We start from the raw sequence: 14,381 nt of genomic DNA on the forward strand, positions 1-14,381 counted from the left end.
AGTACAAAAACTAAAATCTAAATGTGTGCTACGAATGACGAAATGGAAGAAAAGAAGGCGAGCAGTCAAGTAAAGCATGGAGCAATTTATTCCTCACGCTCAACCAATCGTGACAGAAGCACACTTCAGAAAATGAGACTTCAGACCGGCCGCACTTCAGAAGTGTTAGAATGAGTTTAACTTTGACCTTAAGTGTTAAACCAATTTGAAAAGGTTGCTTTAAGTCCGCTTTTTAGTGCATTTACAATTATACAAAATGCCATATTTTAACAAGTAGAATTATGCTATTTCGTATATACTTTAATTCTTCTGTATTATGCAGTTTTTCAGGCACATGATAAAATATTGCGCAATATTATATTTGACTGGGCTAAAAAAATATACACACAAACGGCAAAAATCTTGAGAGCAATACACTGTACACGTGTGGCTGATCTGACACAGTTCTCGAACCACATGACCTTTTTGACATTCACAAGAACCCTGACTTACAATAAGCACAACTCTTCCCATTTTGACAGTTTTAAGACAGAAGCCAAACCAAATAACCACAATAGGAATCATATAGCTATGAATAAAGCAAGCATTCCCAGTAAATATGTACTGCAATTACTGATAAAGTTGTTTGTTATTAAGCACTACGTAAATCTTCTCACACACGTCGGTTCAGGTCACCATTTTCAGCAAATGCAAAAATCCACCACACAACTAACTCACCACTCAACTGTGAGTCGACAAGCCGCTCCACATATCGTTGGTTCAAGGGTGTGAAAAATGTCTTCAAGTCACAGCTCAGTTCAATATGTCGGTGGACTTTCTAGTACCGTAATAAACAGAGAACCCTTTGAATGATGTATTGAGAATGTTATGCTTGTAAAGAAAGGCGAGCGACGTCGGTTCTCAAAAGCCCTTAAAAGACAAAAAAAAGGTGATCGCAAAAACCGTTGGAGTCAATGATGCAGGAACAGAGGAGAGTATGACTTGAAGAACAAGAAGAAGATGCTTGGAGGAAAAAAAACAGAGCACCAGAAGTGAATGTGACGACAGCAGAGTCTTTCCAGGAGAGCGTGAAAGCTGAATTTGGCGGGTTTTGAATGCTCGAGCATCAACGAGGACTGAAGAGTGTTTCTAGTGAAGGCCGAAGGCAGCGGAGGGCAGCGGAGCAGGTGGACAGTGTTCACGGGCGACTCGGGCTGTCATTACCGTTCTCCAGGTTCTCGTTGCTCTCGTAGCAGCCGGAGTCTCGCGGGGAGTCACCGGTGAGTCCACGCCTGTCCAGGAGCAGCTTCTCCTGGGAGCCTTCAGACTGACTGCCTCGCTCCGGGTCGCTGCTGCCTGCAATGCACAACGTCCCCAACAGGGGGCAGACAGTCACACCTTATGATCAACCTGATGTGGCTTCGCAGGGTTTTTCTGTATTCCATCCTTTTACTATTTCAATCTTCTTCTCTACATGTTTGATAGTGTGTATATATGTTAACGTGTTTTGAGTCTTATGTAGTGCTCAGGTGAGATATGGCACCCACCATCGTACTCTTGCAGCAGCTCCACGGCGGTGAGCAGCACCGCTCTGTGCTTGGGGTCTCTGATGTTCAGCTCATCCAGGTCCTCCTCCTCCAACAACTTGAATGTGTCCAGATCCTCATAGCCGTTGAACAGAAATGTGGGAAGATGCTCCTGTGGAGAGGGGAGGGTGGATTATTATAACAAGGTAAATACATAATAAAAAATGGCATTACTGCCAATAAGTATTTTTACTTGTAGATGAGAAAAGAAGCATGTTTCATGTTTCCAAACCTTGTAACCCATTTATTTAATGTCTGAAAATGTCTGTCGATTATTACTTTGAGGTTGATGCGATCGAGGAGGTCCTCCACAGAGGTGGGTTTGGGTTGCCGGGCCTTCCTCCTCCTGCGTGTCTTTTTGGGCTTCACCTCCTCTTCATTCAGGACGTCCACATAAATGAACTTGAAGGTGCCGACTTTACCGCTGAGCATCCCCATCCACGTGCCCATCGGAGGCTTGCTAATGACATCGATGACGTCTCCGCTCTGCAAGACCAAGCGGAGCTCGAGTTTCTTAAAAAGATATCATCACTACGTCGACGCGTCATCCACCCAGGCTAAATAACCACGTGGTCATACCTTAAGCTTGAGTGAGTCTGTGTCGTAGGGACTGGGCGTGAAGTCGGTATGAACGAGAGCGCGCCCACAGAAGGGTCCGCGGTAAGGCAGCTCGTCCTCTTCCCCGTCCTCAGACTTCACGCTCTCTCTGTTGCTGTTGGAGGAGTCAGTGGTACCGACAGTCTGACCACCTGCACAAACCACAAAAAAGACAAATTAACCACACAAGACCCAGATCTGACTGAACCGCCAGCTGTTATCCACACAGACAAAAACAACAAGACAAGGAAGTTTAGACTATCTCAAAAAGCGAATGGTGACCCTGAAACACTTTTCCGATAAACACCACCCATCTGGTGTTCCAAGGTCAACTTAAAACAAACTGAAGTATTTGCAGTGCGCTTGGATCCGGCACGTACACACTGTGTAAACACAAGACTTACTCATGGAGCTTTGTCCGCTGAGGGAACTCCTCAGGCTTTCCACAGACCCTCCTGGCTTCAGTTTGGGTTTCTCCAAAGAGTCGCAGTCCTTCTGAGGCGAGTGAGGGCAGCTGCACGTGCGGTCCGGGCTCGACTATAGGACACAGAAGAAAAATAAATGTTACCTACGCTTCAAAAGATTCACAACATTAACATGTAGCGCTGACAGATGCTGCTGTACGATACCGACTGTACATACCTGTTCAGAGAGAGAACAGTGGTATCTCTTCGATATGTGTTTTCTCATGGTTTCCCTCACTGACTTGACTTTTTTGCCGAGGGAAATACGAGATGTTGTTGTAGACTTAACGGGATCTCTCACACCATCTCTGTCTTTATTCTAATGTCCGTACACAAAAAGCAGAAAATAGGCAAAATAAACAAATCTATTTATTTTTGATCCAGTGTTTGAACATTTAAAAAAAAAAAAGGAAGAAAGACGGCTACGTACGACGTTGTCGTTGTTAGAGATGGCCGCCTGCAGTGAGCGGTTTGTCAGGTCGAAACCTCCAAAGCTACAAGCTCTCTGTAACAAATAAACAACACAACCAGGACACTTATAAGTAGAGATGTAGGTGAGGTTGGGGGTTCCCTCCAGTGTGCATCTGGCCACCTGTCCATCACTTTAAATTATTTTTATGATGCAACGTGGGGCATATAAGTTCCCGGAGCAGGTCAGGTCACCACAGATCCCACGAGGGGAAAATACTAAACAATTCTCAGAACCACCAACTTAACATTAGAAAGAAAACGGTTGAGGGTATTATACAAAAAGTACAGCATGGCCACTATTATGAAGTAGTCACCTATTACTGACAACAACAATCTCAACAATGGCTGCCATGTACTCACTACTTACCCCATGCTGGCTGAGCGGGATGAGGATCCGGTGACGGAGCTCTCCGTCGGTCACAGAGCGAGCGATTTGGGGTCCCTCATTATTGGAACCCTCCATTTCAGAAAAAGAGGAGCCACTGCCTCCAGCGGCCGGCCTCACCTCCGCCGCGGCACTCTCCTGATGAACGGGGCTTCCGCTGGATTTTCTGAAGGCCTGGAAGATCTTCTGGCTGCTGCAGGTGTCCAGGCTGCTGGAGGAGGGGGAGGTGGTCAGGCCGTCGGAGTCCCCGTCACAGGTGAGCTGGTCCCGCAGAGCTGAAGCCAGGGAGTCCACGGGGCAAACGGCGAGCTTCTTCCGCACGTCAGAGTACAGCGAGGCACTGGCATCTCCAAAAGAAAGACCATCTATCATGAAGCTCGCTGGAGGGTAACAAGGGGAGAATGGAGGAAGGTAAAAATACAATGGTCAACATATTAAAGTAAAACGGGAAGAAATGCTTAAGTTTAAGACTACAAATAAGGTTGGACTTTTATGAAATATCAGGTTGCAGCTGCTCCTCATTGCAACTGCAGATGAGTTCAGTAAAATCTCAAATTAAAATCGCCTTTGTTTGCCATTTTCTTTCTGTTAAATTCTTCTCGTGAAGGTGGAAATTATCTTAAAGCGTTCAGATCATTTAATAGATGCAAAAGCTGCCAATCCAACATAAAAAGCACTGGTGTCACCAGTTTTTTTTTTTTTATGTTGTTTTGCAGAGTCCCGTAGTCTACAAGCTCTTTGAACAGGGCTTTTCCAGCGTGCCAATTTCCAAATGTGCTGGAAAAAGGATATTCTTAAACATATATTCACAGAGACTACAAAACTAGCGAAAACACACAGTAAATACTGTTATTGCAGATTTGTAGTCAAACAATAATTAGATCGGGCACAATTACTGATATTTTCTCTAGACTCTGCGTCACAGTCAGAATTGCGGTGTTCCTTTTTTATAAACATATAACAATACGTTATCTTTTACTTCGAAAACCGGATACGTTTTTTACATCTTGGAGATAAAGTCAGATGGTTTTAGTACCCTCGGCTCCAGGCCTCTTAGACTCATCAATTCTGATCAGCTTCTTCTTCACCTTCCGGGTTGAGTTGACCAGCTTGTGGAGTCTCCTGAACGTCACAGTTTCCTCTTGTTCATTGTCTGACAGGTCACACGGCTGATAGGAGAGACCAGAAGGATTGTTCATCACAGAAAACCGTTACCACGTAGTGCACTGTTACCAGGTGTAAGGCCAATTATTTATGATATGAAAAGAGATGTGACGTGACACTTTTACTGTCTTTATACTCGGATGTAGTGCATGCGCTCACACATTATAATATATATATAATAATAAGGTCTGTGAGCATGCAGATGCTGCCGGCTGAGCATTCTGTAAAAGCGACTTGCAGTTTAAAATAAACATGTGGTTGTAAACCACAGTGATGACACTGATGCTAAACATCACTCTGCAGCACGGTGCACGAGAAAAAAAAGGCTTTCTGTTCGTGGGAAGAAAAAAACAAAAAAAAACGAAAAGCTAGCTGCTTGGAAATCACCTTAAACCTTCAAAGGAAACGACGGTTAGAGAAAAAAGTCGATGGTACGTTTGAAGACTCGGGGGTCACAGATGTTGAGGTTTTTTTAAGTCTGCTGACCAAAACATGAGCAGTATGCATGCACATCCCAGAATAGACGTCGAATAACTAAATGAAAGCAGATTTGAAATACACAGCAACAATTCAATGCTTGTAGAGATGGTCTATAATTACTATTGTTCAAAGAACAGGGGGGAGACACACACACACACACAGAGTGCCCTGGACCTGAGCCCCTAAATCGCCTCACCCGTGCATAAAAGAGCTGTGGCCTGCATAACCGGGCCTGTGCTGAATCCAGCCGCTCACTGCAGCACAATAGGGGGTTAGCGCTTTGACAGTGATGAATAGAAGTCTGCCCGGTGCCCTGCAGTTGGGAGAGGGCCCTGAGCTGAAGGGCTTTAGAGGGGCCCCCGGTTCATCGCCGGGACAGTGACAGAGGGAAAAGAGAGCGGCACCGTCAACAGTGGCCTTGGCACTGGGAGAGAAGGGGCCCCGACGCGCCGCCTGGAGTTGCGATTCGACGTTAAAATGCGTCCAAGATGCCCTCAGAACGAGAGCTCGGAGACTTACGTTGCAGTTGAATGACTCATTCGTGGCGAGACTGGAGGGATCGGCCCATTCTGTGGGATCGGACCGGCACGTCTGTTTGTTTTGTACTTCAAACTCCTTCAGCTGCGGAAAGAGATGACCCCGTTAGTTAGTTGATGTGTTATTTATCCTTGAGATAAAACAATGTTTTTAACCATACGCCCACATTAGAACGTTATTCCTTTCACAAACCATAACATGCTTTTTTTTTTCTTTTTTTTTTTTTACTTTGCCAAATCAACAAACAACGTCCTCGATCAATCATGTCAAGATTTTCTAAAGAATGTGTTTATTTTACATGAACCCAACTTAAAAAAAAAAAATTACGTGAATAAGTGAATTATTATTTTGGCTTCGAAATGTCAGATGTGAAAGTGTTGACCCATTTCATCTGCAACGTTTTGTTAAAGAAGAGAGTTTTGGGATGCACGACATCATACCCGTGCCAAGGCTTCCTCGATAGATATCATATTTTCCTTCACCATCATCATCAGCTGGATACGCTCTTCGTCACTCATGGTGATTTCACTGGCCACAAAACCAACATCGTCCCCTGTCATGTTAAAGTAGATCATTAAAAACAAAATCACGAACGTCACGTGACAAAAAGACGTGCATAAATTGACGAGCGACCCTTCCTTTGTGCTCTCGACTGAACATACCTTTTGAAATCTGACGCAGCGCTCCTTTCTGTGACTTTCGAAAGCTCTGCCAAAAAGACTTGCTCTTTCTCTTTCCATCCCATTTTCCTAAACGGTACAACAATTCGGTTTAATTTAGTAGCAGTCATAATCAAATTACAAGTAAACAGTTGATAACTCCAGAACCTGCACTGAGTATTATTAGGTTATGCCCTGGGTTACAATAATACAAACATAAAAAGGTGTTTGTTTAAAAAGAGTCACTAAACGTCGTCATTACTACCACCAAAGAAGAAATATGCTGGATTAAAATCACGTTTCTGTAGGCTTAGTTTAGTGTAAAAAGGCTGTGAATATAAACATCAACCTGAATGTATTTACAATGAAGAATTAAGTAAACAAGGCATTCATATAAAACCTCAACGTACCTCCTGATCCGTCATCAGAGCTGGATTTGTGCACAGGAAACCTGAAAAACAAAAAACATGCACTTAATTTAGGAGTTCAAACGGGGAGTCAGAGCCCTGAATAGAACAGTACCTGGTTGTCAACGTTATTTTCTTCATTTTCCCTGCCATCCCACCATCTCCCTCAACATGTCTTTTTTTTGTTTCCCTCTCCACTCCAAAAATTAAAAAAAAAAAAAATCACAAAAGCGCACTCTTCCTCATGACAGTAGCATCTCAGTGAAAGGAAGTCAGGGCGGTCAAAAAGACGGGCTGCTCTTGGTCGGTGAACAGAGGTCAGCGCTCTGCGGCCATCGTGGGGACAATGGCTCCTTTTTCATGTCCAGTCAGGGTTTTGCAGGGTTTAACGGCCTCTTTCACCCTCCCTCCCTCGGTGTCTAATGGATTCACTGAATATGTTTTTGCATGATTAAATCTTGAACATTGCCAAATTAAAATCATCTATACAAGTGTACACAAATATCTATGGGGTGTCAAAAAGACATTAATTACATTTCCTTCAAAAAAAAAAAAAAAAAAAAAAAAAGGACCATGAAACTGCTCAAAAAACAATTCATTGTTTACACAAATCTACAAAAGCAACACACCATAATATTTAAAGAGTTGTAGCATCAGCACACTTTTACCCTCTTTAAAACCCTTCTCGTGGGAAACAATAAATAATACTGTAAAGTTATTTAAATGCATTTATAATGCTGGTAGCCATCAGTTTCTCCAGCATTATTATGTACTTGCGCCACTAGGGGGTACGTTTCCAATGATGTTCTCACAGGCCTGTTTCTTACCATTACAACATCCATAAAAAGGCAACAACCAGATTAATTAAATCAAAATGCCGCTTTATCCTGAGTCATCACCATTTACTCACGATGAAACATGACTAATCTTTGAAATCCCTCAAAGGAAACAATGGAGAGAAGGAAGGAAGTGTAGAGGTGACAAAGGGATGCTTCATCACTGACTGGAGGGCACCGGGAAGCAGAGGAAACACACAGGAAGAGCGATCGCAGTTCAGCTCCCAAAGGGGATATGATTTATATTAAAACTATATTTGTGTCGTCTGTAAATATGACTTATATTAAATGGTTATAGTGTAATCTGTAAAGTCACAACACAACATCTGGACACAATAATAGTCCCCGCCATGCTTCTAAATACCCCATGAATCACATCTGTTCCTGTTCTTACTGATGCTTCACTCCAGATGCCTTTCTGGTGCCTAAATAAACATTAAAATACTAATTTCCAACTTTCTTTCACAAAAGGAAGTTATTATGGATATTGTGTGTACCGTCTTTCAGTCTCTGGTGTGGACATGGTACTGCTGAGTCCAAGGGATTCCTAATGGAGATGAAACAAGCGTTGTTATAGTTGTATAACGGGTAATTTAAAAATGATCCTTTAAGGAAAGCAAAATAGCTTAAAAAGACTGAATCAACTGCAATTAAGAGTTTCAGGTCATTTATCGTTATTTGTTGCACTTTTGAAATATACATCTTGTAATTGGGTAACAACCAAACCCACATATACCACTAGTCACATTCTTTTAGGAAGAATTCCCATTAGAAGACAGAATCGAGGCCAGCTCACTGCATTCCAGACAAGTCACATTATACTTTTTTTTTTCTTCTTCTTCTTCTTCTTTTTTCGCTCGAGATAATAATGACGCGGCAATTCCTTTTGCCTCTTATCAGCCCGTCTGCTGACGCACGTGGGAGGAAGTGGCCTTCTTCTGGGGTCGGACACACTCACCTGGATCTGAGAGCGCAGCTGCAATGATGTGGCCACTGAGTCAACTGTTCCCTGAAAACGCACAGAAGAGTAAATCGCAGTGTCACCATAACACAGAAATAGAAATAATATTCATCTGAATCATCCCACATTACGAAACCACTTTTTTTTTTAAAACACAAAAATGTAAATTCCTTTTCAAGACCTGCGGTTTAGAGCGATAAGAAAAGACCCACTGGTTTACCATCTCGGCATCTTGCACTACTTTGCGTTTACGGAGCTCCTCCATCCTGTCACACACGTCTCTGAGGGAGGTGCCGTAGTACTGAGAATACTCCTGAGCCAGGTCGTCAAGGTTCCCCACCGAGCCATCCTGGGAGGAGACAAAGAGGCATTTAAAATAAATGTAAACACCGAGACGATGAAGTCCATTGTTTCCGAGCTTTGGTTTCTGTCACCAGCAAAAACAAAACAGCCAGGAAACACTGAGATTAAGCACCAGGAGCGTGAACGCATCAGAGACATCCAGCTGTGATTATTGACCCCCCCACCCGACCCCCAGTCGGTCGTCTTCCTGCCCGGCGACCCCCTTGCACCTCCTCAGACTCGACCCCGTGGCCGGAGGAAGCGCCGCGTGACGCAGCTACGACTCTCCAACGGGCGTCAAGAGGCACCTCGAGAGGCCACGGTTCAGTCCACCGTGAATCACGAGTAGAGCCACTCAGTCAGAGGCTTTGTCCTCCTGGATGTCACCCCTTTCGGTTTCCTACCATTGTGTTACTTGGACTTTTATGCATTTTGCCGTGTGACAAATAAATCATTTCACATCATTTTTTGCTGAGTTTTATGACCTTGTGACATTTTTTTCGACCACAATCAACACACGGGGCCGGTTTCCTGAGATGGCTTGAATTAATGATGATTTAAATGAGCAATTACAGTATTAAAAGTAGTAGTAGTAGTTTGGCTTTCTTGAAGAAATTGTACTTCCTTGATTGTTGTTGTTCTGAGTTATTATAAGTCGCTTTGGATAAAAGCGTCAGCCAAATGAAATGTAATGTAAAAGATAACAAGCCACCAGTTAAGACCGGACAGACGGAAAAACAAGCCGTGTCCGATAAGAGCCGGCCAATATGTCCATAAACTGCTTCACACATGATTACTACAATTATTATTATGCTTTGCGTATGCTCGACACCCCGAGGGTAAATGCAAATGTGCCCGTTGAAAGCAGAGAAAAGCAATACTGTGGGCTCGCTTGTCTCGTGGCATGACAGACTGTGACTGGCTCAACTTGTCCAGAAAAAAAAAAAGAGGGCCATTCATTTGGTGAATGACGTGCCCCCGGGGTCGAGAAAAAAATGGCCCCCTGCTTTTCACAGGAGTCGAGAGACGAGGCCGACCGAGCGGCTCTGAACGCGCTCGTTTCGCCACGGATCCACATAAACAGCCTATTGTGACCCCGGCGACATGATATAGCACGGACACCCCCCCACCCCGAGTGCATGTTAGGCACGCTGCACGTACACATGACCGTTAATAATAATAAACAATATGCATTACAGTCTCATACTGACAATTCAGTTTTTTTTTAAAAGGGGAGGGAATATTGCTTTATATATTTCCCTGCTTCGTAATTAATGGGTCTCCAAACCAAAACTGCAGCATGAGCCATCGACCACAGAGGCTTGAAAAAGGAGAGAGAGTGCGGTGTCACATTTCTCAGGCGCTGAGCATCTCATAGGCAGACAAAAGATCCACGTGCCCCCGGGGCCCACAGCGTCCGATGAGGGGTGTTTCAGGTCCATACGTCGCACCGTTTGTTTTTAGGGAACCAGACCTGGCTCACAGAAGTATCGGCAAATTATTCGTATCACTTAGAAAAGTCAATAACAATAAAAGAGTATCCGAGTGTTCAAATAGGACAATGACTGACAACTTCTCTGACAATAAAGAGAGGAGAGGAAAGTTAAGTAAACTCCATTTCGACCTACATATGTCAGAAATCCCACAGAATACGACATCTGACTGATGAACCAGCATACGAAAAGGTGCTAAAAGAACCTTAGTACAACCAAATCAACCAAAAAGTGTGGATGTTTACATCCCATCCCCATGCTGAATAAATAACCTTAGATAATCCTTAAAAAAACACATGCACTCATCCGTTCAATCCAACAACTTAATTATTCGTTAATGTCGCGGTGAGGTTGTCTCGTCCTAAACGTCAGCGACTGTGATAAACCATTGTCGAGGTCTTAAACAAAGCACTGAGGGATGTTTCAAAAGATCACGAGAGCAAGCGCCGACATGTTTATGCTTTTCTATTACATGAAAGTCATTAACCGCAAAAAAGCAAACAACCGAAGATGAAACACACACACACACACACACCAAGTTGTCTTTCCAAACAAGATATCAATTAAAATATCTCCCCTCTGAATCTACAGTAACCTACCAGCTCTAACCGGAGAACCACATTCCAGTGCAATCATAAAAACACGCTCACCACAAACGGGCATCTGGCTGCCGACGGTAGCGACCCAGCACTAGTTGCTCTTCGGCTCCAAGTGAAAGGCACCGGGTTTGAAAGTTAACTCCGTTCGGTGAGTGGAGGACAATACAGCCTGAGGAGAAGGGGAGGGGTGTCCGGCACGCATAGAGCAGAGGGAGTGTGGCTGAGGGGAGGGTTGGAGGGGGCGGGGGGGGGGGGGGGGGAGTTGCAACCACACATGACGTTGGTGCCGCTGGGTGGGGCGCTCTACTTTCTCCAGCTGCAGGCCCACAGGGACTGAGCTGACTCACACGTTCAAATGAACCACCACCTCTTAGTGTGGGAGAGAGCTCCCCTGCATGTTTACGTCTGCAGCTGCGTCTGGTTCTGATATGACATGTTGAATATTGGACGGGTCCGTCTCCCTCTGCTGATACGAAAGGCTCTCTTGACCACAGATGGGACTTTTTGTTTTATGTCATCACATAATTTAATTTAATTGTATGTTATTAAATTGTTGTTTTCAAGAATTATTTATAAAAAATAAAAATAAATAAAAAATTGCGTTTTCTTGCAAACAACCAAAAGTTATATTGTGAATGATTTCTCTTCCATACTTCTGTACTGGTTACAGCAGCAAAGACGAGTGTCGCCTCGCACGGGCGCTCCAGCGCATGTGTGTCCTTGTGTCCTTGTGTCCTTGTGTCCTTGTGTCCTTGTGTCAGGACCAGGACCAACTTCTTCTCACACCTTTTGGGAACAACTATGCACCACAATTCAGCTCTTGATAATTTGTCCATCAAGTTGACCCATGGGTCTTTATCAATGAATGATAAAGGAACAACATGACGTTGTTCGTGTAACATAAATAAGTAGGCTAAAGTAAATACTTAACAAGCTGAATTACACAAACTAACATGAACGGCTTGCTGGCTTTTATCTTTTTCTTTCATAATAATGTTAATATAAACGTTGAATATAATATAACAAACAAGCAGGTCTATTCTACACCATAGAAACAAACATGCATCAGTGTTGATCAGGCTTTTTGGTACTTTACAATAACAATTTTTAACACTAGCAGTCTTTCCGCCAGCAGGTGGCAGCACATATCAAGTCTACGTCAACCTCTTTCAGTTACGGACTAACGTGCCATCATAGATAGCTGAGGGGAATGATAGAGAGTTGAAATTGGACCTATTAAAGTGGAAACTAAATATTTACCCTCAGCCTAAAAAAAGAAAAGTTGCCCGCGTACAGAAACAAAGTTGGCTTTAGAGGGAAATGGCGTGCGAGGAGTTGACCAGTCTGTCTTATATCAGGCAATAAATATAGTGCAGTGATGCCGAAACGCTTCTCTGTGCCCTAATGAACAACTGAATATTAAAATCCCCTTGTAGCTGATTGCTTTAGACGTGCACGCAGATCCAGAAGCGTGTTGCGATTGTCCTCCTCTGTTGTAGTGCGTCCCTACACATCAACAATAGGGTCCTCACGTGTCCGTGAGGCTTTAAGTATCTGGGTGGTGACCTCGTTTTGATCACAGCGTTAGTCAGCGAGATTACGTGTGCAGAAATAACCCGCAGCGTCTTTGTCTAAGTGTGACCTTACTGCCTCTAATCTTCATCTTTTAGAAACTGACCACTGACTCCAGAGCAGTGAGCAGCAGCGGCAGGGGGGGGTTAGAACAGTGTCAGATCTGCTGCAGGAGGTTGCAGATTATGCTGAGCTGCAGATGGATGGTGGAGATGGTGGAGATGGTGGAGGGCTCCGTCCCGCGTGCGGTGCCAAAGGGCCGAGGCAGCATCACACCAGAGGGGGGATCTTTCCGCGTGGCAGCACAGCGGCGGGCTGCTCGTCACCTCGGAGCACAGCGGCGAGCTGGAGATAGACGCCACTCCTCCCTGGCAGTCGGGCTTCTTTCCCATCATCGTCAAGAATCCAGATTTTTTTTGGCGGAGCCCACCTGGAACGTCCTGAGCACTCATCTGAGCTTTGATCCCCGGGGAGATCAGTCTGTGCTCAATGGAGTGAGAATCGCAATGTGTGTGCGCGCGCCTGTGGAAAAACTACCACGTATGCTCAGGACCGTGGCCTCAGAGTCCTATCGCATGGGAAATGTGCGACGACAAGAACACAAACTGACAAAGTCCAGATCTATGGCAAAACATATCGTGACACCAATCGGTCGGCGCATGTTGCAGGTTATCCAGTGAGGATTTTTTTTTTTTGCCGGTCTTTTATTTTCACACTGCGGAAAAGCCAGGAAATAAAGTTTAAAACATTTATAATAACGGAAACTGGAAGTGTTTTTACATGCTCTGCCCTTTGGACTAGAGTAGAATCCAACCAGCCTCAACTTGTTTTTTTTCTTTAACTAAAAAAACTAAAATGGCTACAGTGTGAAATGAAAAAGAAAAAGTTTTGTGGGTTGAGCTTTAAGAGACACACTTATTTCATGTGTTAGAACTAATAATTAAATAAAAGTAGCCCCGATATCATATATGTGATATTCTCCAATTGATTTTGACACGTTTTCATAAAAGATGAAGTGCTCAAGAAATATCTAAACCCACGCAGGTCCGAGTCATGCAAGTGAAAACACCAAAGGAGCACAACAGCGTTTCCAGCTGTGACATGTAACAGATCTCTGAAACGTGTACGCGTGTACGCACGCACGCACGCGTATACGCATATGTATACGCGTGTACACGCATATGTATACGCGCACACGCACACGCATATGTATACGCGCACGCACACGCATATGTATACGCGCACGCGTACGTACACACACACGTGTACGTGTACGTACACACACACACACACACACACACACACACACACACACACACACACACACACACACACACACACACACACACACACACACACACACACACACACACACACACACACACACACACACACACACACACACACACACACACACACACACACACACACACACACACACACACACACACACACACACACACACACACACACACACACACACACACACACACACACACACACACACACACACACACACACACACACACACACACACACACACACACACACACACACACACACACACACACACACACACACACGAGAGAATTACTGCTGTTCCAGAACACCCGAGGGCCCCCTTCAAGACAGACAGCCCCCGGACCCGCTTAAGAGGAATATGGGGGGGGGGGGGGGGGGATCAGCTTAACCATTCATGTCTGAGTGGTAAGTGGATTCTGACGAGTCACAAATGAAGGGTTGATTGGGAGGCTTCCACTGTGACATGCAGACTGTCAGTCACAGACCCACACACTCTGCATACAGAGCGCCTCGTCTTGTTTGAACTGCATCAGCGAAGGTCTGCAGT

At 44.4% G+C, this 14,381-nt stretch overlaps 1 protein-coding gene across 3 annotated transcripts in view; it reads right to left on the minus strand.

Moving 5' to 3' along the window:
- Positions 1-14,381, minus strand: part of sash1b (SAM and SH3 domain containing 1b) — a 38,821-nt gene that overhangs the window by 1,318 nt on the left and 23,122 nt on the right. The window contains exons 1-17 of one of the 3 annotated variants that reach the window (XM_034562635.1): positions 11,012-11,139; positions 8,747-8,875; positions 8,524-8,574; positions 8,063-8,112; positions 6,733-6,773; positions 6,326-6,412; positions 6,104-6,216; positions 5,646-5,747; positions 4,519-4,651; positions 3,465-3,862; positions 3,057-3,131; positions 2,805-2,945; positions 2,567-2,699; positions 2,145-2,314; positions 1,845-2,051; positions 1,527-1,677; positions 1,204-1,335 (exon numbers count right to left, since the gene is read on the minus strand). In XM_034562635.1, coding sequence (XP_034418526.1) covers positions 1,204-1,335; positions 1,527-1,677; positions 1,845-2,051; positions 2,145-2,314; positions 2,567-2,699; positions 2,805-2,945; positions 3,057-3,131; positions 3,465-3,862; positions 4,519-4,651; positions 5,646-5,747; positions 6,104-6,216; positions 6,326-6,412; positions 6,733-6,773; positions 8,063-8,112; positions 8,524-8,574; positions 8,747-8,791 — 2,029 coding nt within the window. In that variant the 5' untranslated portion in view covers positions 8,792-8,875; positions 11,012-11,139. Of the gene's footprint in view, positions 1-1,203; positions 1,336-1,526; positions 1,678-1,844; positions 2,052-2,144; positions 2,315-2,566; positions 2,700-2,804; positions 2,946-3,056; positions 3,132-3,464; positions 3,863-4,518; positions 4,652-5,645; positions 5,748-6,103; positions 6,217-6,325; positions 6,413-6,732; positions 6,774-8,062; positions 8,113-8,523; positions 8,575-8,746; positions 8,876-10,960; positions 11,140-14,381 lie in introns of those variants that run through there. The other 2 variants (XM_034562636.1, XM_034562634.1) reach the window with 2 other exon arrangements.

The sequence above is a fragment of the Cyclopterus lumpus genome, chromosome 22 (assembly GCF_009769545.1).
Source record: "Cyclopterus lumpus isolate fCycLum1 chromosome 22, fCycLum1.pri, whole genome shotgun sequence".
NCBI lineage: Eukaryota > Metazoa > Chordata > Actinopteri > Perciformes > Cyclopteridae > Cyclopterus > Cyclopterus lumpus.